This window comes from Arabidopsis lyrata (genome assembly GCF_000004255.2).
Source record: "Arabidopsis lyrata subsp. lyrata unplaced genomic scaffold ARALYscaffold_2, whole genome shotgun sequence".
NCBI classification, from domain to species: domain Eukaryota; kingdom Viridiplantae; phylum Streptophyta; class Magnoliopsida; order Brassicales; family Brassicaceae; genus Arabidopsis; species Arabidopsis lyrata.
Genome location: NW_003302554.1, coordinates 13,548,995 through 13,571,924, shown reverse-complemented (window position 1 = coordinate 13,571,924; position 22,930 = coordinate 13,548,995). Strand labels below are relative to the sequence as shown.

The 22,930-nt window shown below is 36.0% G+C and overlaps 6 protein-coding genes, 1 long non-coding RNA gene and 1 pseudogene across 7 annotated transcripts; 4 read left to right on the top strand and 4 right to left on the bottom strand.

Annotated features, from left to right (window-relative positions):
* Nucleotides 1-672: 672 nt before the first annotated feature.
* LOC9323288 lies at nucleotides 673-1,450 on the top strand (annotated as a pseudogene).
* A 389-nt stretch (nucleotides 1,451-1,839) lies between these two features.
* On the bottom strand, nucleotides 1,840-3,142 carry LOC9324764 (aspartic proteinase A3; the record flags this gene model as incomplete). Its single annotated transcript, XM_021010075.1, is given in 5 exon segments — nucleotides 1,840-1,880; nucleotides 2,402-2,432; nucleotides 2,434-2,541; nucleotides 2,620-2,992; nucleotides 2,994-3,142. Coding segments are annotated over 5 exon segments (702 nt in total), but the record flags the coding sequence as incomplete, so codon positions are not given.
* Nucleotides 3,143-6,181: 3,039 nt separating this feature from the next.
* On the bottom strand, nucleotides 6,182-7,611 carry LOC110224271 (E3 ubiquitin-protein ligase At3g02290). The gene is made up of 5 exons (XM_021010247.1): nucleotides 7,510-7,611; nucleotides 7,251-7,365; nucleotides 7,087-7,171; nucleotides 6,872-6,981; nucleotides 6,182-6,713 (listed from the first exon to the last, which is right to left on the bottom strand). Exons 2-5 carry the CDS (start codon nucleotides 7,359-7,361, stop codon nucleotides 6,666-6,668), a joined length of 354 nt encoding a protein of 117 aa, XP_020865906.1. The 5' UTR covers nucleotides 7,362-7,365; nucleotides 7,510-7,611; the 3' UTR covers nucleotides 6,182-6,665.
* Nucleotides 7,612-7,904: 293 nt separating this feature from the next.
* Nucleotides 7,905-9,175, top strand: LOC9324763. The gene is made up of 3 exons (XR_002334215.1): nucleotides 7,905-8,216; nucleotides 8,309-8,441; nucleotides 8,800-9,175. It is a non-coding gene; the product is annotated as an uncharacterized LOC9324763 (long non-coding RNA).
* Nucleotides 9,176-10,581: 1,406 nt separating this feature from the next.
* LOC9324762 lies at nucleotides 10,582-12,174 on the top strand. Its single transcript, XM_021034042.1, has 3 exons — nucleotides 10,582-11,077; nucleotides 11,181-11,296; nucleotides 11,709-12,174. The coding sequence occupies exons 1-3, from the start codon at nucleotides 10,816-10,818 to the stop codon at nucleotides 12,000-12,002; spliced, it is 672 nt and encodes a 223-aa protein (XP_020889701.1). The 5' UTR covers nucleotides 10,582-10,815; the 3' UTR covers nucleotides 12,003-12,174.
* A 438-nt stretch (nucleotides 12,175-12,612) lies between these two features.
* Nucleotides 12,613-16,843, top strand: LOC9323287 (nucleolar protein 14). The gene is made up of 13 exons (XM_002888652.2): nucleotides 12,613-13,082; nucleotides 13,167-13,329; nucleotides 13,422-13,474; nucleotides 13,564-13,623; nucleotides 13,711-13,833; nucleotides 13,950-14,078; nucleotides 14,231-14,881; nucleotides 14,985-15,177; nucleotides 15,274-15,467; nucleotides 15,547-15,651; nucleotides 15,802-15,941; nucleotides 16,034-16,312; nucleotides 16,420-16,843. Exons 1-13 carry the CDS (start codon nucleotides 12,738-12,740, stop codon nucleotides 16,688-16,690), a joined length of 2,706 nt encoding a protein of 901 aa, XP_002888698.1. The 5' UTR covers nucleotides 12,613-12,737; the 3' UTR covers nucleotides 16,691-16,843.
* LOC9323286 (J domain-containing protein required for chloroplast accumulation response 1) lies at nucleotides 16,673-19,793 on the bottom strand. The gene is made up of 5 exons (XM_021034682.1): nucleotides 19,533-19,793; nucleotides 17,589-19,170; nucleotides 17,313-17,426; nucleotides 17,079-17,228; nucleotides 16,673-16,989 (listed from the first exon to the last, which is right to left on the bottom strand). The coding sequence occupies exons 2-5, from the start codon at nucleotides 19,098-19,100 to the stop codon at nucleotides 16,846-16,848; spliced, it is 1,920 nt and encodes a 639-aa protein (XP_020890341.1). The 5' UTR covers nucleotides 19,101-19,170; nucleotides 19,533-19,793; the 3' UTR covers nucleotides 16,673-16,845.
* A 1,553-nt stretch (nucleotides 19,794-21,346) lies between these two features.
* LOC9323285 lies at nucleotides 21,347-22,006 on the bottom strand. The gene has a single exon (XM_021035536.1). It carries the CDS (start codon nucleotides 21,835-21,837, stop codon nucleotides 21,553-21,555), a length of 285 nt encoding a protein of 94 aa, XP_020891195.1. The 5' UTR covers nucleotides 21,838-22,006; the 3' UTR covers nucleotides 21,347-21,552.
* Nucleotides 22,007-22,930: the final 924 nt, after the last annotated feature.

Here is a 22,930-nt window from a genome sequence, read left to right as displayed (position 1 = left end):
TTCCTTTTCACTACGATTATTAATCAGTATAAAATAAAGTTTGTTTAGTTGTCCCCGTCTCTAAAGAGTAAAACTGGTGTTCTGTTTTTTTCTTTTTCTTATTTTGTTGGTAAAATTGTTTGGTCTTCACAAAAACCCAAGATCGAGGAGTAGAAAAGCAATGAAAAGAAGATGTGCGATTTCTTGTTGTTGTGAATTAGGATTGACCATGTCGAATAACGCTTCTGAAGTGCCATCGCACAGTAAGAGAAGGAAGAAATCGAAGGAGGCGTCCCCGTCGTGGTCTGGGTTATGTTCGTTGCCAGATGCGGTGGCTGTGAGTTGCCTGGCTAAGGTCTCGAGATTGGACCACGCAGCTTTAGCTATCGCCTCCAAGAGCCACCGCTCTCTCGTAGCTTCCCCTGAACTCTGTCACTTAAGACGGCGGATAGGTTGCACCGAGGCATCTCTCTACGTATGCTTACGCATCTTTCCTGACCCAATCCCATGATGGTTCATCCTCACCCCTAAACATCGGCTGAGCCTGATCCTATCAAACCCTAATCAAGCTCCGAATTCATCCTCTTTCGTTGTGATTGATTGTGGGATCTATGTAATCGGTGGACTCATAAACGGCAATCCCATTTCGGATATCTTGATTGTTTCTTGCACACATGGCACCGTGTCCCGTCCATGAAGATGGCTCATTTTTCCGCGTCGGCAGGCCTAGTAGACGGGAAAATATACGTTTTGGGAGGTTGATGGGAGGATTTTGATTCCTCAAACTGGGCAGAAGTATTCGATCCAAAGACTCAAACTTGGGTTAACTTTGTTACGCCTAAGATGTCCCACAATATCCACCAAAGTGTTGTGATCGAAGAGAAGAAGGTTTATTATGCGGTGGATGAGGAGGCTCAAAGCTTTTACTTTTTGCTAAGTGAAGGTATATTCCAGACAAGCGGAAAAAAAGATTCTTCTACGCCAAAAAACAGAAACAATTGGTGTACCATAGGGAAGCTGTTATACTGTCGTGGTACTCGCGGGAGAATACTGTGGTGTGAGCCAGATGAGTTGATTTGGAAGGAAGTGAAGGGTTTGGAAGAGCTGCAACTGTCTCTATGTGGTTCGAGAATGCTCTGCTCTCTTGATCCAAACTGGCAGAACCGTGAGCTAACCAATGTCAAATATGATATTTGTAGACTTTGCAGCAACTCTGCTGGTAACGTTGTCATCTTCTGGACTGCGCATCTCGGAGATCCTGAGAGTTTGGAGCTTTGGTCTGCCGAGGTTTCCTTGGAGAGACGCGAGGGATGCAAAATTCGGGGGAAGATTGAGTGGTCCAGTGCTATCTACAAACTTGATCCTCTCTCACACTCAGCTTGAAGGTCTTATATTCTGCTTCTGTCCTTGCCTGATACTATTCTTGCCTATTTCAATCTACTCACTCTTTGTTTAAACTATTGTTGCCTGAATTTCCTTTGCTTTCTTTTTCAGCCCTTGTTGTTTATGTGGATTATAATGCAACACGGAAGGGAATTTTTTACTTAAAACTTTTGTTGCTGAATGTTAATGGTGAGCCATCGCTACATTTGAAAAGTTGTCTTAACTCTCGACCTAGTAAATACAGGACATAAACAAGAAACGAAATTGCTAGTGTTACGCGAAATTCCATAAACTAGAAACCATATTGCATGAGAGGGAAAAAAAAAAGAGAGGGTCGTTTGTTAACACAACTTATGCATTGAATTGAAGATAATAAAACTGTAAACTTTATAAGGAGCAAGCACATTAGATCAAACAGTTTTAATTTGTAAGTAAAATGACTAACATGACTCTTTCTTGAAACGCAAGAAAAGTGTCTTAGGCTTCTAGTTCTAAAGGATAATTTGTACTTAAAAATCCTATAAGTTGGAAAGATGTTCAAACCACCAAATCAACAAGATAATAAAGAGAGAGAGAGAGATAGGGATGAATACAAAACAATAAACCTTAGACACCAAAACTCTGTTCTTTCCTTGAGGAATAATTTATCAGAGGTGCAGGAAGAAGTAAAGTTTATTTAACCGGATAAAGATTTTAAAGAAAACTCAAGACACATTTGAATAAACCAATACGCTTCCTGTGACATAAGAATATTATATGTGCAGCGATAAATCATTATAAAATGAAAAGGAATTGATCGATCAGTAGGCTTAAATTGAAAATATATATAGTGGTGTGTTTGGATAAGACCGGAGAAACATAATTACAAAAGAACTCACCTAAATGATTAATCTACGGGCTTAGAATTCAATAAAAAATAGAATGAAATTATATAATAGTACTATTAATTATGCTTTGGTTTAATTAGTCTATATAAAATGACTAATTAATTTTGTGCTAAAATTCACTAGGATTCTATATCCCATGACAAACACAAAACCTGATCGTACATCATCTTTAGTGAGGCGAAGAACTTTTTCCTCCAATTTCGAAGTAGATATCCGGCAAAGCAGGAACCTTATCGCATTTAATTGTTACTCTATGTGCTCCAATTGCTTCATCTATAGATCTTACGGACAGCTTCCTAAATAGTATGCAACAAAACAAATTACGATATATACAAACTAAACTATATACTCACTAAAACTAATTTCTTACCTCGGGGCCAGAAATGTCGGTTGTTCCCGAGTCAACGATTGCTTTGCATTGTAAGTCACAAAGATTTGTTCCTGGTTTACCATTGTTGTATATTTTGGACATTTTGATCTTCCAGCGGTCGTCGCTTGAAACATAGGCATGTTCTCCGTGGAAGTGTTTGGGGTCAAACCCACCAAACACTATCTGGCCACCGTTAGGATCTTCGCCCTTCCCATCTCCCTTGTACGACCTCAGCCAAAACGAGAAAATGGGTTTAGTTATCAATTTTTGTTTCACCATGTTTTCCAAAATCGTGACAGATCCTGGCGCAAATGAAGATTTGATGCCCAACACAAGTACACCATCAAATTTAACACGTTTTAATAAAGCGTCTGTTACGTGCTAAAAGAAAATCCTGACTATTTATTATTATGCCGCCAACGTTAACCTTGTCTTGTGCACGGATACCGTCGACGTTTCCGGTCACATATCCAAGTTTTACTTCGCTCCCTAGAAAAGTAGAAATTAGTTTGCTCCAAGTGCTTTATAGATCTCACAGACAGCTGTCTAAACAGTATGAAACAAAACAAAAAAAAACTACTAACAAATTACGATACAAATTAATTAAACAATATATATATATATATATATACTCACTAAAACTTAAGTAATTCTCTTACCTCCAGTCCATAAATGTCAGTCGTTCGGGAGTCAACGATTGCTTTGCATTGTGGATCACAAAGGTTGGTTCCTTGTTTACCAATTACCAATGTTAATTTCGGACACTTGGATAGAGGCATATTATTCTTCTGTTATATCGTCGTCATAGTATGTATTTCAATTACTAGATGTTATACAATCTTTTGTTAAGGGCGGAACTATGTTTAAGGTAGGGGGGTCACATGACTCCAATAAAAAAAATGAGCTAATTTGTTTATTGTTTTTTACATTTTTCTATATAATCATGGGTGAGTTAAATTTCTATGCCCAGACGAAACGAAAATTAAGTGGATATGCTTGATTATTAGATATTTAACCCTCTCTCTTCCCTTGCAACATTTAAGACGCAAACACCCCTACAAAACAAAGATAACGTTAACCGAGTAGTATAGGTACAGCAGCATTAAATGCTAAACGATATCTTCGAAGATATTTTTCCGCCGGCATTAGAAAAATAAAGATACAGAAATAATTACACCAGATATGTTATTCACTTGTAAGTCAACGTCCGCTCAGCACATATCCATGGGTTAATAACAATGTTACTCCGATAATACGTTATATGCTAACTATCATCATGCATGTTTTTACCTAAGACTTTTCAACCATTCATCAAACTCCCATCCAAGTTTTGCTGACGATATTGTCCCGATAAGACGTTATTTGGTAACTATCATCATGCATGGGATATTCAGCTGTAAGACAACGTTTGCTCAGCACAGATCCATGTTTTGATAACGATGTTACTCCGATAATATGTTATTTGCTAAATGTCATCATGCATGTGTTTACCAAAAGACTTTTCAACCATTCATCAAACCCTCAACCTATTTTGCTAACGATATTACCTGGATAAGACGATATCTGCTAACTATTATCATGTATCAGTTATTCAGCTGTAACTCAACGTTTGTTCGCCACACAGGGCTATTTTTCGCTAACGATGTGACTCCGATAATACGTTAGCTGCTAACTATCATCATGTATGTTTTCAACACTTCATCAAACCGCAATCCATGTTTTGCTAACGATATTACCCCGAGAAGACGTTATCTTCTAACTATCATCATGCTTGTTTTACTAAATACATTTCAACCATTCGTAAAACTCCCATTGCTGATTCGCTAACGATATTATCTCGACAAGACGTTATCTGCTAACTATAATTATGCATGTGTTATTCAACTGTAAGTCAACGTTTGCTCACCAGAATTCACTGTTATGTTAACCGTGTTACCACGATAATACGTTAACTGCTAACTATAATCATGCATGATTTGACCTAAAACTTTTCAACCATTCATCAAACCTTCATCCCTGTTTTTATAACAATAGTATCCCGATAATACGTTATATGATATATAACTACGATAATGTTTTCACCTCTAAAGTTGAAAATAATCAGCAAACACCAAACAACAAGTTTCGATTGATAACATTGTTAGTCGATAATACGACTACCTGCTAACTAAAATAAGCCAAATATTAAATAATCATCAAACACCAAACGAAATTTGTAAATAATCATCAAACACCGAACAACAAGTTTTGATTGGTAACATTGTTAGTCGATAATACGACTAGCTGCTAACTAAAATAAGGCAGATATTAACTTAAAGCAACTTTTAAAAACATTCATACAAACAACATTCACGTTTTGCTAACAGTAGTACCCCAATAAGACGTTAGTGGCTAACTATGACCATGTTATTACCTCAAAAATTATAACTATTCATCAACCCAAGACAACAATGTCTCTATGTATTGATAACAATGTTAGGCGATAATTTGGCTATCTCCTAACTATAATCAGATCCTCATATTGAGATCTGAAACAATCCTTTTCTTCAACATCGTAATAACCATGTCCACGGTTACATCTTCTTCAAGCCCAAACAACTTTCTTCTTCTTCTTCTTCTTCTTCTTCTTCTTCTTCATACTTGGATACTTCCCACAAGGTAAGCCAGTGACAATCTTGAACTCTCTTAAAGAAAAACGAATAGGAGAACCCGTGAATAACACCTAAACACCTAAACGCAATCAACCGGGGAGGAAGCAGAATCGGAGGCATCGGTTCTGGAAAAAAATGGATAAAGTCTAGTTAGACAACGAAAAACATGTCGTTGAAAGCAAAATCAAACATAAAAAATCGATTTTAATTACTAGAAAAAAACGAGAAGAACAAAACCCAGATCTGAGATATAAACCCTTGCTCGAAAAACAGAACCAGAGAAAAAGAATGCGAGAGGACAGTTTTGGGGAGTTGTTTCCTTTTTCTTTCAGCCTCAAAACGCCGTCTCTCCTCCTCATATAGGATGAGGAAAAACACGACTGTTCGGTAACTGGGCAAGAAAAAAATTTAAAAAAAAAATTAAATAAACAAAACTCCCCAAAACAATATCTCGCAAAATCTTCTCCTACCGTCTGCAATGATACAACCCTATACTATATATGCGACTCCCTTGATGCTATAGGGGTACATGCGTAAAAAAAATGAACAGAAGCAAGGGAACAATGCAAAATGAAGGGAGTGAATTATCTATTCGTCTATGCATATCCATTGATATTTTCCTATAATCATCTACTTTTACACCCAACTAATTTTTTGACCTCACAAACAAGAACTTCAAGCAAATGAAACTCATCTATTATCAATATTTATTTTTAGTTTTTACTATTATTCTCTTGTGTTGAGCTATAACCTATATTTATGTTTTCTTTCGAATTTTCAAGTTTTGGTGGCACTTTCATTAATTTATTTTTGTTCTTATAAATCTACTTTCAACAGTTTTTAAATTATTTTTACTAACATATCTAAAAAATTGAAATCTACAATTTTTATACTAATTATATATCTATTGGGAAAGTGAAGATTTTGGAAGAATTATATTTAGAAGATAATATTAAAAACAAAAACAAAACAAAAGCAAAACATAAGCAAAACCATAGCAAAACATAGTAATATGTTTTTTCAAAAATGTAATAATAATTAGTTTAGAGATTATAATTTTTAAAACATATAAATAATTTATTATTAAATGTATATATGCCCAACTTAAGTATACCGTCATATTTAACATGTTTGAAAAAATTATCTTGGTTACTCGCTAGAATGATATCCTGACTCTTGATTATAATTCCCCCAACATTGACATAGTCTTGGGCATGGAGACCTTCGGCTTTACCAGACTTGTATTCCATTTCTACCTTTTCTACTCCTTAAGAATGAGAGAAATGTTTATGGAATGTATAAAAATATTGGAAGAGTTAAAAAAACTCGAAAAGAATTGTCAAAGAATAGAAATTGTAGCCGCCGAAAAGAATATGAGTATATCTCTTATTATTACTACTCCACCTGCTCTGTAATTTCTTCACCCTCCAAGAAAAGCATTGTCTGTAAAAATCACAAACATAAATTTTTTTTTAAAAAAAATCCAATTTACTTTCCGAAACTAAAAAGTCATAGAAATAGATAGAATACTGGTACATAAGACGAGCAAGACTAAAAAAAGAGAAGATCGGTCCATAAAATGTGTTAGATATAAAAAAAACCTTTGAACAAAAGGGACAAACTTCACTTCGCTCCATCCATTCATAGATGCATGCAAGATGAAATATATGTCCACATTGCAAAACTATCTTCGGGTTTTCATCAATATACTCTGTCTCCAATCCAAATAGGAATTGAATTATTAACATACATAATCTTAATCAATCAAAAGTTTTTCAATCTCATTTCAAAGTTTTTATATAATTCTTTGGTTTACCATAGAAACATGTCGGACAAACGTCTTCTTCGTTGGCAACAGAGTAAATTTCCTCTCTTTCTAAGCTTGGAAATAGTTGCTCGAGCTGGATCAAAAATGTAAGTTAGCTCTTGTTCTTGGTAGAAAAAAAAAGGAGAAATTAGGGTTTATAATGCGGAAGATACCTTGGGGGATAAGTTATTCGTTATTGGGTTAGTGAAGGTTCTGATTCTTGCAACGTTTAGAGATTCATCATTGTTCTCCGGAATTTGAAAACAACAAAGTAGAATACCCATTGATCTGAATTAATAAATCAACGTAAACTTATTAAATGGATATTAACAATGATAAAACACAAGATTTGAGCTCATCAATTAAGACGGGACATGGAAGAAATCAGAGAAACATAAGAACATTGATTTTAATGTTAAACTGTTCTCATACCTTGGACTTGGATCAATCTGTTGAAATCCAGAGAAAGAGAAAGAGAAGAAGAAGGACAAAAGAATCAATTAAGCATGAGAAAAAGCAACAAACTTTAGTTTTAAGGAAGATTTATTTAAAGCTTTGGTCCGTAATCGGAGCTAAGTAGGATTCTTTGGAGAGCAACACAAGGAAACGTGGAGATTTTGTGGGGATATTTTATGACTTGGCATACCAAAAGAGCTTAGACCATGTACACCGGTGATCTTTTCTCAGTATCATTGGCCCAAAAACAATTTTTTAATAGATAAAACCACATAATTGGGTCTGATCCGTATCAGTGGACTGATATTTATGAGACTCAGTATCAGATGATGTGGCAGAAGGCTATTCGACCGTGAATGTATTTTTGGTGAAAACAGAGAAAAAAAAATGTCTTCGTCGGCTCTCTCATTCCTTGTTGTCTCTTCTACTTTCTCCAGCTTTACCTAAAACGATCCCGTCCTCCTCCCTCCAACCCGACGGAGTTACCGAGAACGTCGTCACGGACTAATCTCTTCTCTCGTGGAAACTCGATCGGACGAGTTCGAGTCTCCTCTCGAGCTGTTCCTCTGGCGAAACCTTCCGATTCGCCTTATTACATTGGGTTGGAGAGAGTCAAGACGGATCCGTACGATCGGATTAAGAACACGGACGGGATTATTCAGCTTGGATTAGCTGAGAGTACAGTGAGTTTTGAAAGTTTACGATGATTTCTTCTCTCTTTGTGATTGTTGCGATGAGGTTTAATCTGATTTTCATTGGGGATTGGTTTTTGTAGCTGTGCTTTGACTTGCTACAGAGATGGATGTCTGAGAATTTGATGGAGTCGATGATGCAATCTGATGATGGTAAATTCGATATTAGTAGTATCGCAATGTATAAACCTATTGAAGGATTACTGGAACTCAGAGGTGTAGATAACAATCACTCGTTATTCTTCAATTTCTTGAACATGAAAAGCTTTTTGCAATTATTAGTTAAAAATTGACTGCAAAATTGTTTTAGAATTTGTTTGATTGATATCTGTTCTTGTATATATTTGTTGTAACAACACTGTAACACTGATGATGGCAAATTTCTTATTAGGGTTCTTTAATTTTAGGGCAATTAGAGTCTCTGTTTTTGTTGACAGATTCACCTAGAATCTCTTATATGCATGGATCTTCCACTAAGCTTGTCTCTTGTCTTGTACCTTGTTTCTTGTGTATACAAGTTGTTACAATCGAATTATCATTCTGTTTCCTTATATATGTTTATATGTATCTCCAGATAATCGCTCTTAGAAGAGCAAAGAGGAGGAACATGGAACTTTTGGTTTTGGCATGTGGTGGAGAAGCTGTGAACTCTGTTGATGACTTGACCCCTGATTCTCTTTGTTGGGCTGAGATTTTCAGTTCAGAGAAAGCAAAAGACAAGCACCTAAAATGCCATCAAGACCTGAAATCCAGAATTCAGAGAAAGCAAAAGAGGTCCAAGTCAATAACAGCTTGTGTGTGTATGTGTAATGTGTGTAAACTTATCATGTATGCAAATATGAATGTTTAAGAGAAAAATCTTTTTCATGGTTGTACAAAAGAGAGAAACACACAAACGTGTGATCTAAACTTCAAATTGCAACAAAATTGACTGGCATCTTGTAACTTGTTGTTCTGTTTAGAGTTTTTTTTTTTTTTTGCTTATTTGCAAAATCAATTGTTACAAATCAATATTTTCATAGATTGTAATATTATCTTTTGTAATTTTAGGTTTTTATATATTTATTTTCGATTTTGCAAATAATTTTTTTTTTATTAATGATACCGATACCGGTCTCACCACTGGAAACAGATTTATTACCAGTATCATAAACAATCTCAAACAATAAACAAACATTATAAATAATACTAAAAAATTGTTAATGATACTTTATGAGTATCACCTATGTGCATGCTCTTAGGAAGTTTCATGTTTTTGGAATGTTGACTTGTTTTTTCAATTACCGGTTTACAAATTCGACTACCGTCGTTTATTGTATATCGTTTTATTCCTTAATCCTAGTGCAACTGTGCAAGAAAAGTTATATAAAAAAACTTCACTAATTCAAGAAATTTTTTTAGGGAATGAAAGATAAAAAAAGTGATCAAGGAGCTGGATTTTTTAATTTTTTTAATTTTAAAAATATTTAATCATAAATGTGTAACCAATGTAAAAAGTATGTGTTTCTTGGCACACGAAAAAGGAAAGGTATTAATTGGTTTAGAAAAAAAGGTAAGATAATTATGTTGGTTACATTTACTTGATATCATGCCAAATCCATTTAATTAAAAACCAAGTTGGAGATTTTGTTTTTTAAAATAACAAACCCACTTTTTTATTGGTTAATTAAATATGAGATCTATATGCAATCAAACCACACACCGAACAAGACATTTCTCTTGATAAACATTACGAACTTTTTTATTGGTTCCGTTAATTAAAGATCAGTTATGACAATTCATGTACTTCAAAAAAATTATAGCTATGTTATGTTATATCACATGGCCCGTAATAATTATCGGTTGGCAGAAATTAGTGTTGGGACCTATGGTATGATGATGAGCATGATGAAGAAAAATGGCCAACACTCGATGTCTAATACTAAAACAAAAGAGTAGAGACATCATTATCCATCATACTCAAAGCAATACAAAAGTATCAATTAATTAAATAGAAAAAATAAAGTTTGGAGACAAAAGTATCAAGTAAATAGACATCTCTATTCACCCACAATGGATTTCGATAATTAGACCGGGGAGAAACATAATACAGTACAAAAGAACTCACGTAAATGATTAATCTACGGACTTAGAATTTGATAAAACATAAAATGAAAGAAAAGGAAAAATATATAGTATTAATTATGCTTTGTTGTACATAATTAGTCATTGCAAAATTCACAACGATTCTATATCCCATTAGATTGTGAATATGGAATGTGGATGTCGGTGCAAAATTCACAACGATTCTATATCCCATTAGATTGTGAATATGGAATGTGGATGTCGGTGCTATACACTACACAAAATGTCTAAGGGGCAACAAAAAGAAGGATAATAACTACTCATTAAATAAAAATGTGGGTACTAAAGTTTGGGGAGAAACTGAGGATTACGTATATAAAAGTGTGGGGAGCTACCAAAAGCGAGATCATAATTACTCATTATTCTATAGCTCTTAATCTCATTTACTTTCTCCACCATCTTATATCATCTTCTTGTCCTTCCATTGGCAAAGAGTCAAAGAGAGAAAGAGAGATAGAGAGAAAGAATGGGAAAGAAAGGAGAAGGGTTCTTTCTGAGCAGAATAAGGGCTAATGTAAGAGTCCAACCACCGACAACTACGAGCCAGCATGGCTGCAGCCACGAGCCACCAACCACCTCCATAGGGATAAAAGGAAGAAGAATAATGGTTGTGGTTGATTCTTGCTCGGAGGCTAAGAACGCTTTGCTTTGGACTCTCTCGCATTGTGCTCAGCCTCAAGATTCCATTCTTCTTCTCCATTTTATTAAAGCTAAAACCTCTCAATCAGGTCAATTCTCTCTTTCTTGGTATAATTTAATCTCCCACAAGAATAAGTATTGTTGCTTTTACATAACATATATATATATATATATATATGCTTTGTTTTCTAGGTGATCTAGCTAACAAAAAAGAAGGAGAAGACGAATCTTGTGACAAACCAACAACGTCAAGAGCTGATAAAAAGGTTTCAGCCTTGAAAACCATGTGTGAACTTAAAAGACCCGAGGTTCATTATATGTCTCTTTACCATACCTTTTTTTTTACCTACGAATAAATCTTGAAACAGTTTTTGTTTTTTAATCTCAATTTATGTATATGCTTAGAAATAGTTCATATGTTTCTGAATAGTAAACATGAAAGAAATTGATGGAATAAGATATAGGTAAATAGATATGACAAACAGACAGAACAATTTTAGACTTTTATTTTAAAGTAGAATTAGCGATATATATATATGTTCATTTCATTTTGTACAACACAGATCATCAGATTTTCGTAAAGTGTTGTATTTCATTTAACGAACCATAGTATATATAACCCTTTAACTAGATATCAATTTTCACCATACATATATATTTAAAACATTTTTTCCTACTCTAATAACTAGAAAGAAATCAATCAATAATTTGTTGGATTAGGTAAAGACAGAAGTGGTGGTTGTAAAAGGTGACGAGAAGGGTCCGACCATAGTGAAAGAGGCAAGAGAACGAGAAGCGTCCTTATTGGTTCTAGGCCAGAAGAAACAACATGCTACATGGCGGCTACTAATGGTATGGGCGTCGCAGTCCCGACCCGCGCCCAAACACGACTTCGTCGAGTATTGCATCAACAACTCTCCTTGCATGGCTATTGCGGTTCGTAAGAGAGGCAAGAAACTTGGTGGATACACTCTTACAACTAAACGTCACAAAGATTTCTGGCTTCTTGCCTGAAATAGTTATCTATTCACATCTAAATTAATATAACCTTTCTAAAAAAATTACTTTATTTCATGGTTGTGGATTTTGTGGGTGCGAGTATTTTACGACTTTTACTTCTTTCAACTTATTTGTTTATGTTTGTATGTAAAAAACTTTAGTTTTAAGTATGGATTTCTTACGGCTATAAAAATGTTTAGGGGTATAAAAACGAGCTAATATGTTCTGTTTGCAGCGGATTAAAATATTATGCGAGTTTTGACGGATTAGTTTGCTCTTATTAATGGTTTCCTACTTATCATGTCTACGGATTGTTTCGTTGTCCGCATAAATGTAGTTATTTTGAATTTGCTTATCCGCAATGAACTAACCCGCAAAACCGATTTTTTTTTATACAGCCAAAATTATAGTTTCGTAATTTGTATGATCAAATCCCGAATCTGCTGTATGATTCCTTTTTCATATCTTATGTACAAAATACTACAGTATGAGATTTCATGACTAAAAGCAATTTCTTTGTGTTTGCCAATTTCTCAGAAGAAAGAAGAAAGGCCCAATTTGGGCCTTAAATTTAAAAAATGGGCTTTTTGGTCGAAACTATATCCGACCCGCCCGCTTCTTCGTCTTCTTGTAGCCTGAGCAATTCGATATAAGGTTAAACAAACAAAACTCTCCCAAAACCTTGTTTCGTTACTGTAATTCGTAAACCCTAGCAACCACCGTCATCGCCGCCGCCGGAGCAAAAATATTATGGGGAAAGATAACAAAACGAAGAAGAAGCCTAACAAAAAAGGCGAAAGAAGAATGGGACCAGATGCAGTCGCCATGAAAGCTAAGACCCAGAAGGTCGATAATCCATTTGAATTAATCCGCTCTCGCCGGAAGTTCGATATCCTCGGAAAGAAGCGTAAAGGTGAAGAACGGTTCGTCAGTGTCTCTCGAACTCGTGCTGTTGATAAGAGGAAGAACACGCTGCAGAAAGAGTATGAGCAAAGCTTAAAAGCTTCGGTTTTTTTGGATAAGCGTATTGGAGAACATGATGATGAGCTTGGTGAATTCGATAAGGGTATAATTCGATCGCAGAGACAGCGTCAGGTTAGTTATTTGATGAGAGGAGAATCATATACTTCACTGAGAAAGAAACTGAATTTGTGTATGTTTTCTTTTATGGTAATGTAGTTGAAACTAGCAAAGAAGAGTATGTATAATTTGTCTGATGGGGAAGAAGATATTTATGAAGATGGTGCTCTTGGTGGTTCTTCTGTAAGGGATGATTTTGATTCTGGACTTTTGTCTGATGAAGATCTTCAAGATGATGATCTAGAAGCTTCTGCATCAAAGAGTATGTTTTTCTTGATATCATTTTAACAGCTTCTTCAACTTTGATTGTGTCTGTTAAACTTTGACATAGCTAATATTGTCTAACCATCACAGGACTGAAGCATCTAAACAGAAACAGACAGGTTGACGCATCTGGAGAGGAAGAGGTAAGAACAGGTCTTGTAGATATTTGTGTGTAATTTACCTTGATGGTTGACATATAAGTTCTTGAAGATATTTTGGATTCTATCTGCAGAGGCATAAGAGCAAGAAGGAAGTCATGGAAGAGATCATCATGAAGAGCAAACTTGGCAGGGTGACTATTCCGCTGTTTTCCTGGTATCTTCTTTTGCATGGCATGTCAGTGTGCAGTTGATAATTCTTTATATTTTTTGGTCTCCAGATGGAGAAAGCTAAGCAAAAGGAGGAAAAGGGAAAGCTAATGGATGAGCTGGATGAAAATTTCAAGTCCTTAGTGAATTCTCAGGCGATGGAGAGTTTAACTAAGCCTTTTGATGTCGAAGAGGTGAACATAGATCACAGTTTGTAGTTGTTTAAATACGGAGCATATGTATCTATATGGGTGTTATCAGGATTTTCTGTTCATAAGTTTTCTTTTTCGTTTAATCCTTTTGTCTGCAGGATACACGCAATCCTTATGTATTAATGCTGAATGATATGGCAATGGATATTCGTGCTCGTCCTTCTGAGAGGACAAAGACACCTGAAGAAATTGCCCAGAAAGAGCGAGAAAAGTTAGAGGCTCTTGAGGTATGTTCTGTCAAAAGCCATTGTAGGTTTACATTGACTGTTACGAAATGTATATGATAAACCACTATAAATAAGGGCTCTTATCTTATTGTGAAGTCAAGGTCTTATGGTTGACATCATTTAATCATTATACAATTTTTCAAAACTCTTAGGAAGAGCGTAAGAAAAGGATGCAGGAAACTGAGGAGTTAAGCGATGGGGATGAGGAAATTGGCGGTGAGGAATCAACAAAGAGGCCAAGGGTCATTTCTGGTGACGATCTTGGTGATTCCTTCTCAGTTGAAGAAGATAAGCTGAAAAGGGGATGGATTGATGATGTTCTTGAAAGAGAGGATGATGTTGATAATTCAGAAAGTGATGAGAATGATAGCTCTTCTGAGGATTCAGAAAGTGAAGAAAAAGAAGATGATGAGTCAGATGGGGGTGATGAGAAGCAGAGAAAACGTCATCATTTAGAAGACTGGGAACAAAGTGATGATGAGCTAGGGGATGAGCTGGAAGATGAGGAGGAGGATGATGATGAAGAAGATGATGAGCCAAGAGTACATAAAAAGTTGAAGAATGACTATGCTGCTCCAAATAAAGGAGAAGGGTTGTCTGGAACAGTGAAACAAAAAACCAATATGAAGAAATTGAGTTCAACGCAGCGTGATATTCCGTTCATGATTGATCCTCCAAAGAATTTCGAGGAATTGCTTGCCCTGGTGGAAGATTGTTCAAATGAAGATGTTATTTTAATTGTCAACCGAATCCGGATAGCACACTCAATTAAAATTAAAGCTGAAAACCGAAAAAAGATGCAGGTAAGATTGAATTTTGCTTCTCAAAGATTTAATTCTGGTTAAGTTCTCAGGCCATTTCATGCCTCACTTGCTTTCTGACTGTTTGTTGTTGTTTGCTACCCAGGTCTTCTATGGTGTTCTCTTGCAGTATTTTGCCGTTCTTACAAGCAAAAAGCCCTTGAACTTTGATTTACTAAATATGCTTGTCAAACCTTTGATTGAGATGAGCATGGAGATCCCCTACTTTGCTGCAATATGTGCTCGCCAGCGGCTTTTGAAGACCCGTGCACAATTTTGCGAGGCTATCAAGAATCCAGGTTTGTGATGCTACCATAACCTTGTGTTTTAGTGTCCATTAAGATACATGCCTCTAGTATCTTTTCACCCTAATCAGTTCAGAAACATTCTTTCAGAGGATGGATGCTGGCCTTCTTTGAAAACATTGTTTCTCTTGCGGCTCTGGTCCATGATTTTTCCATGCTCTGACTTTCGCCATGCTGTGATGACCCCATCAATATTGTTGATGTGTGAATATCTCATGCGCTGTCCCATTTCCTCTGGTCGTGATATTGCCATAGGTTCCTTTTTATGCTCCATTGTTCTTTTGGTAAGGAGAAGTTGATCCCCACCCTTTTTCTTCGCGATTTCCATTTTCATTTTCTCATGCAAACGAAAATGTACTGTAGGTTGCTAAGCAATCTAAAAAGTTCTGTCCTGAAGCCATATTATTTATTCGGACTCTCCTGATGGCTGCTTCAGACAAAAAGTCACCATCATCTGCGGAATCTGAGGTACGTCTTTTAACAAGACCTTGTTTTGTATTGTGCTTATAATTTTAGATTGATAAAAGCCCAATACTGCATCTAAGAAGTAAGAACTGAAGATGCACAGAGCCAACTGTTATTTACCAGGCTGATGAGCTTTTCTGTTTTGTGTTACAGTTTTATCATTTCATGGAATTAAAATCGTTGACTCCATTGTTGTGCATACAAGACAACGTAAAGGAGGTCATGCCTTTGAACTTCCTAAAGATAATGAATGAGCCAGCAGACTCTCCATATTTCAGCTCTGATGATTTCAGGTCTGTTCTCTCTCTTCTGAAATCAATTTTCTTTCTAAGACATCAATAGCCAGCAAAAGTGTGTAATAATACGTTTGGCTTTGGTTCAACAGAGCAAGCATCCTTTCAAGTGTAGTTGATACTCTTGGAGGGTTTGTGGAGACAAACGGAGGATTGAGTTCCTTTCCAGAGATCTTCATGCCCATCTCAACTTTATTGCACCAAATTGGGAACCAAGAAAAGATCCCACAAACTCTCAAGGAGAAATTAGAAGATGTCGCAAAGCTAATCGAAACGAAAACCGACGAGCATCACAAGGAACGCAAACCACTCTCCATGCGTAAGCATAAGCCAGTGGCCATCAGAATGGTCAATCCCAAATTTGAGGAGAAGTAAGTCTCTCCCCTAAATTCATTCTCTCTCACTCAGTCAATAGTCAATACTTACACAGACCACACGAGATAATCTCTATAATGGTGTATATACGTTTGTTGTGCAGCTTTGCTCCAGGCAGGGATTACGATCCAGACAAATACCGTTCTGACCTCAAAAAGTTGAAGAGAAAGCTAAAACAGGAAGCCAAAGGAGCAGTGCGTGAGCTGCGCAAAGACAGCTACTTCATGAGCTCGGTTAAAGCAAAAGAGAAAGCTGCGCATGAGCAAGAGAGAGCAGAGAAACATGGCAAAGCTTGGGCTTTTCTTCAAGAACAAGAACATGCTTTCAAATCTGGACAACTTGGTAAAGGCAAAGGCAAGAAGAGAAGACGTTGATACCATTACCACTGTGTTTGTTCTATTTTTCCCTTCTTTAAAACCTACCAACACAATTTTGTTTTTTGTTGGATAATCAAAAAACTATTTACAGAGAGAATTGTCCCTTCTAAGAAATTCAAAAAAAGATTATCATAAAACGTCTTTGGTCAATGTTAGTGAGCAATAAGCTTAAATTTGTCCTTCATGCGAGCAATAAGCTTGAATTTTTCTTCTGCTTCAACTTGCTGTTTGATGTCACCTCTTGATGCTCTATCAGGATGAAATTTCAGTACGGCTCGTTTGTATGCTGCGTGTACCTAATTTTACAATTGTTTCGATCATGATACGTGAATACAAAAGATGTTAACAAATATAACTAACTGTAAAAGATAGATGATGGGCTAACCTCATGTGGCAGAGGATATATTCCACCACCAACTTGAATCCCTAAGCCTCGAAGCAACGATGCCATGTTAAAGCTCTTGAGTTCCAGCAGTTTAAGCGATTTGGTTATTTCTGCACGGACTTTCTCCTTCATGTTCATGCTTTCTTCATCCTGTGATATAGAGATGGAAAAGCAAAGGAATTAGCAGCGAATCAACACGTTATTCAGAGAAATCACTGAGGAAAAGTAGAAAACCTTCTTCTGTGTCTCTCTCACTTCCTCCACCCTCTCTTTTTGCCTTCTTTCCATCTCCAACTGTCGCGTGTTCTCTAACTTTCTTCTCTTTCGTTGCTTCTGAGCTTCGTCTGCCTGTAATAGGCACAATATAATTCAGCAGACATAAACTAAGTTGAATAGGTTCTTTGAAGGTGAAAGAAACACTTAAAGTCAATATAATTCACCGGTGGCCACACTTAAAGTTTTCAATATTTAACGGGAACTTTCAAAAATTTGAGCAGAGTATGGTCAAACCTGGATCTGTAACTGTCGTTGCCTGGACTCCCATTCTTCTTCTTGGGCTTTCTTGTATTCATCAGTCTCCTTCAACATCTCTCTGTTAAGCATGACATCGATTGCAGGAGCTGTACCATTACTACCTTGCATTTGTCCACTTGTAGATGGAATCGGATCAATGATCGGTTCTCTTGATTCATCTAAACTCGAGATCCCGTGCTCACACCTGGCTCCATTACTTTGGGTGCCAAGCACATGCGTTGTATCTCCACCCCCATCAGAAGTCTCTGGCGGAGAAAATTTTGAGGCGTCTTCTTCATTTTCAACTTCCTTGGTATAAGACTGATACGCAGCATTTTTCGTTTGGTTCTCTTCGGGTGACTGTGAAGTTTCACATTGAACTTGCACTTTGTTTGGCTGTTCTACAACTTTTTTGAAACTAGTTTGATGTATCGGTTCTTTTGGCGAAGTAAAATGAGATGATGGTGTATCAAACCTTTCATGTTCAGCTCGTATTTCGGGTGACAGTGGAGAAGGCCCCCGAAAATCCTCTTTATTGAAAAAACTAGATTTAGCACAGTGTTTAGCTCGGCTGTCTTCCTCCATTACCGAGCCAAAGTAAGTCGCCATATCAGGAATTCTACCATCGGTTCCAAAGAAAGTAGAAGAGGTTTCTTTTTCACCATCTGGATTACTTGCAGCAAAGAAGAAAGATGTTTGATCATGTTGTTCAGTTCTACTTTCAAAACCAGATCTGAAATTGTTGTCACAGTGGAGATTTGAAGGACCAGCTTCTTCACTCAGACCAGCTTTTCCACCATCTGGAGTTCTTGCGGCAAAGAAGAAAGATGTTTGATCATTTTGTTCAGTTCTTCCAAAACCAGGCCTGAAACTAGTGTCACTGTGGAGATTTGAAGGACCAGCCTCCTCACTAAGACCAGCTTTACCTGCTTTCTTCATTTTTCTCAAGAGAGCTGCTTGTTCCCACTGCTCGCGGACCTCTCTATGAGACCCTTCTAAAATCTCACAATCAGAACAGTCGCTCTCGGAAAAGTCACTGTCAGTATCAGAGCCTAAACCAAATCGAATTCCAGAAGAGGGCATTGTAGAGAAAGTCTGTTTGCATTTCGAAAATCTAAAAGTAGCACACTTTTCTTGAATGAATTGGCAATCGTCATTATCCACTTCTGCAGATGTTTGCAAGTTAGCAGCAGGAGGATTACTGCTTGAACTACTCCCAGCTTTCTGAACATTTTCCGTCTCATCCTCATCATCATCATCATCATCATCGTCAATGCTAATCACTCTCGGCAAAATAGACTCCTTCCTGGTTCTGGATGTACCCGGAGCTTTACATTTTGATGACTCAGGAAAATCAAGAATGATAACCTCATCATCATCTACCAAAATAAACTCTTCCATTATGCCATTTGCACTGCATCTTTTGGTTGGCATTCTATTCCAAGAACGTGATCTAATCTGACGATTCTCTCCCATTACTTCCTTACGATGCACATACATAGAACGCATGAACTCGCATCAAGGGTTCAAAGCAAAGCATCCGTTTTGGAGTTGAAGATATCCATATAGCTAAAACCACCTATAAGCAGAGGAAACGCAAATTGGATATCATTACAACTATAACCAGATTCTTATTCCCACAAAGCACTCTCTTCACATATTCATCAAAATCAGCTAAAACTAAATTAGGTAACAACTCAAAACAAAAGTGAATTTGATAAACTATTCACTACACGCTACGAAACTAGAAACGATCATAGACATGAACTAAGTTTCTAGAATCTACCAAACGAAACCTAATCGTCGTAATTGAAAACCTAATCGTCGTAATTGCTAGGTTTTATGGTCTATCAACGAAAATCGAATCAAATCAAAATTTTGAAAACGACCCACTAATTTAAGGATCCAAGTGAGCAAAGATTTGAAGAAAATCAAACTAACCTCTCTCGACAACGACGACGGAAGACGAAGACGGAGGCTTAAAAACTGAAGCCTAATTTTTGGGTTTGAGGGGAAAAAAGGAACACAAAATCACATAAAAACGAAGTTTGGGAGAAAAGAAGAAGATGATTGAGAGATTGAGCGACTCGTGCCCTGCACCTCAGGAAACGTCGTGGCCTAATCGATCAGAGAAAATGGGTTTTGTTCGTTGATTGGTCGGTCTTTGGATTAAGAGTGAAACTCTTGTCACCGTAAACATATCTCTCTCACTTTTTTTTAATTTTCTTTGTGACTTTAGAACAAGTTTTTTTGTTTTTGTTTTTTATTTTTTCTGGAATAATGTAGGGTTTTTAGACGTTTAAATTAGAAGTTTTGTAAGTTTTTTTAAGAAAAGGGAATTATGTAAATCGATGAGAATTTTAATTTAATTGAGTACTTGATTTTGTTATTTTTCCTTTATTGTAGTCATCAAATCGCAATTTCATATTCATCATATTTAATCCTTGTTCTTGAATTCCTTTTCTTCTTCGTAATTAATCAAGTGGGCGCAAAACGTGTTTTAAGTAGATTTTTGATTTGGACTTTAAAGGACACATGTGTAAATGAGAATTCAATTTTGGTAACCCACATTTATATATTATAATCCAAAATTAAGTCTAATAATGCAATAAGTAACTCCTTAATATATGGTATGTAAAGATAATACAGAAATGTAAAAGACTAAAAGTAGTGAGGTAGATTAAGTCAAGAAATAATCTGACGGCTCCAATATTCTTATGATCTTTATCCAAATGACAATGAATTTGGTCCTACATTATCTAACTTTCTAATAATTTCAAACAAATATGTAAAACCTTTTTCATTTTTCTAGAAATTTTACCAAAATTCTCACCAAAAAAAAAAAGAAATTTTACCAAAAAACTTAAGATTTTTCATCAGTTTCTACTCTCAATTAAATTTTTGTTTTATGGGAAAAAAGGTTCCCACGTCAACGCACCATTAACAATGTGATGAAGAAAAATTAACAAGGTTAGTGTTTAAACTCACAAAGTTCTCTTTTCTTCATCAAAATAAAAAAACTCACCAAAAAAAGATCAGAATTAAGAACATAAGGGCAATTCTCATTAATACCACTAAAATGAGTTTATTTTCCAAAACAACCATTATTAGTTTTATTATCAAAAAATGCCACTAAAATAAAAAAAATTCCTAAAAATACCACAAAACTAAGCTAAAATTTCAACCTTCAAAACTAAACCCTAATTTTTAAAGAGTAAACCCTACCCCCTAAAAACTATACCCTAAATCTAAAATAGTTAACCAAGGCCCAAAATTTTAATTTCTACACTCTTGAAAATTAATTTTCGTGTTTATGGTAATTTTTGGAAAAAAAAAACTTTTAGTGGTATTTTTGGAAAATTAAACTAAAAGTGGTATTTTTGAAAAAAAAACTTGAAAGTATGGTACTTTGAGGAATTTCTCAAACAATAATTTGTTGGTAGATTTTGTGAAAGACTAAGAAGTCAAGGTTTATCTATTGTGATTGAAAGAAACTTGTACATTGAATAAGAAGAAAAAATTCCATTAGGTTTGTTGGTAGCTGTGGAAGCATGTAAAAAGGTTTTGTCTTCTCTAATTTTTGGACCAATTCCAGTTATGTTACACCAAATTCAATAGGTATTAATTGGTGTGAGTGGCGTGAGGTGCACACACTCCTTGAATAATTTCTTGTAGGGACAATAAATCAGAAACAAAAGTTGGTGGAATATAGTGGCATTAATTGGACAAGATTTATGATGCACAATAAGCTAAGATTTTGTACAAAATATAAATGATGTGTTAACAAAATAAAATCTTCAGTCTAATATTGAGAGAAGACGATCTTTGTGAAATTTGTATAGAGACAATAACAGATTTGAATCTACGTTAATATGTTGAAAATTTCAATTAAAAAAAGTTCCAAAATAGTCATTACAGAAGAAAGAAGAAGGAACCTAAAAAATGGAAAGAGAAAAAAGAATTAGTGAGAGGTGGTGGTTGGATTAGGTTGAAGCATTGAAGGAAGAACGAGAGGAGACAAGAGAGGGATCGGATCTGTGCCGTTTTGACAAAACGTAGACGCAGAAACGTTGGTCGTAGTAGAAGGAGCCTCCGCAGAAGGAGGAGGTCTTGGTGGTAAGAGAAGAGGACAAGGAGCTCTTCTCTGAAGCCGGCAGCTAAGAGATCGCCGGAAAACGCAATCGTCGTTGTGAACTCTCATCTCAAAACCTGGAAATGGATCTCCTTTACGCCCTGAATCCTCCATTCTTGGTTCTTGATTCTTGTTTCTTGATTCTTGGTTCTTAATTCTTGGTTCTTGATCTTGATTCTTGATCTTGATTCTTGATACAAACTGATAATGTATCAAGTCTTGTTTTGTGTGTGGATTGATGTTTGGGTTTGTTGATGTTTTAAATGTTGAATGTTTTTTTCTTTTTCTTTTAAAGGGTTTTAAGCTGATTTGTAAAGAGGGAGATGATGAGAACGAAATTAGGGGTTGCTTAGCGTGAGGATTTTAATAGAGTAATTAATAGTATGGATAATAACAAAGAAGAAAATCCATTTTTAAAAACGTAAAAAATTAGAAATTGGGTGAAAGTGTGGTTGTTGTTGTGGTGCCTGTATTGACTCAATATGGCAAAAAAAAAAAACAAACAAAAAAAAACCTGGTCAATGGTCAATAGATTGGATAGATATGAGATCTATTATAATGTTATGCTTAGTGTGTTTTTTTGCTTTTCTTAATAAAATGTTTATTGTTGTGAATTGTGTCTTTCATTAATAGTATAATGGATATATATACAAGGATAATAGCAGGATACAGAGAATAAGGTAAAACCCTAATGGGCCATGGGCCGGTTATGGAGTCCATCCATATGGTTTATAACACTCCCCCTTGGAAGACATAACCGTGCCCGATACTAAACCGGGATCTCTATAATGCGCTGAGGAATGTTGCCTCATTAAAACCTTACCAGGAAAACCCAGTGGGACAAAACCATGGTGAAGGAAAAAGAGTACAACACGCATTACTCCCCCTGATTTGAGCATCACTTAGATCCTTAAGTCCGCACATTTCGATCTGATGAATGAGCTTCCGGAACGTTGAAGTCGGCAATGATTTGGTGAATAGGTCGGCTGAATTCTCACTTGACCGGATCTGTTGAACTTTGACCTGACCGTCCTTCTGTAATTCATGAGTGAATAAGAGCTTTGGCAAAATGTGCTTCGTCCGGTCTCTCTTAGTGTAGCCGTCCTTGAGTTGAGCAATACAGTCTGCGTTGTCTTCAAATATGATGGTCTTTGATGTAGTAGTAGATGCGCCTTAAGGAAGGCTGCCTACGTACCCTTGGAAGGGA

What these genes read in the sequence shown, in the direction of transcription:
- LOC9324762 (XM_021034042.1), top strand. Translation starts at nt 10,816, where the DNA reads ATGGGAAAGAAAGGAGAAGGGTTCTTTCTGAGCAGAATAAGGGCTAAT. An exon ending in AGCTAAAACCTCTCAATCAG is followed by an intron (nt 11,078 to 11,180) that starts GTCAATTCTCTC and finishes TTTGTTTTCTAG; the next exon opens with GTGATCTAGCTAACAAAAAA. An exon ending in GTGAACTTAAAAGACCCGAG is followed by an intron (nt 11,297 to 11,708) that starts GTTCATTATATG and finishes TTGTTGGATTAG; the next exon opens with GTAAAGACAGAAGTGGTGGT.
- LOC9323285 (XM_021035536.1), bottom strand. Translation starts at nt 21,837, where the DNA reads ATGGAGGATTCAGGGCGTAAAGGAGATCCATTTCCAGGTTTTGAGATG.
- LOC110224271 (XM_021010247.1), bottom strand. Translation starts at nt 7,361, where the DNA reads ATGGGTATTCTACTTTGTTGTTTTCAAATTCCGGAGAACAATGATGAA. An exon ending in CGAATAACTTATCCCCCAAG is followed by an intron (nt 7,172 to 7,250) that starts GTATCTTCCGCA and finishes TTTTTGATCCAG; the next exon opens with CTCGAGCAACTATTTCCAAG. An exon ending in TTTGTCCCTTTTGTTCAAAG is followed by an intron (nt 6,714 to 6,871) that starts GTTTTTTTTATA and finishes TGATTTTTACAG; the next exon opens with ACAATGCTTTTCTTGGAGGG.
- LOC9323286 (XM_021034682.1), bottom strand. Translation starts at nt 19,100, where the DNA reads ATGCGTTCTATGTATGTGCATCGTAAGGAAGTAATGGGAGAGAATCGT. An exon ending in TGAGAGAGACACAGAAGAAG is followed by an intron (nt 17,229 to 17,312) that starts GTTTTCTACTTT and finishes TCTATATCACAG; the next exon opens with GATGAAGAAAGCATGAACAT. An exon ending in TATATCCTCTGCCACATGAG is followed by an intron (nt 16,990 to 17,078) that starts GTTAGCCCATCA and finishes TTGTAAAATTAG; the next exon opens with GTACACGCAGCATACAAACG.
- LOC9323287 (XM_002888652.2), top strand. Translation starts at nt 12,738, where the DNA reads ATGGGGAAAGATAACAAAACGAAGAAGAAGCCTAACAAAAAAGGCGAA. An exon ending in AAAAGTTAGAGGCTCTTGAG is followed by an intron (nt 14,079 to 14,230) that starts GTATGTTCTGTC and finishes CAAAACTCTTAG; the next exon opens with GAAGAGCGTAAGAAAAGGAT. An exon ending in TTCAGCTCTGATGATTTCAG is followed by an intron (nt 15,942 to 16,033) that starts GTCTGTTCTCTC and finishes TTGGTTCAACAG; the next exon opens with AGCAAGCATCCTTTCAAGTG.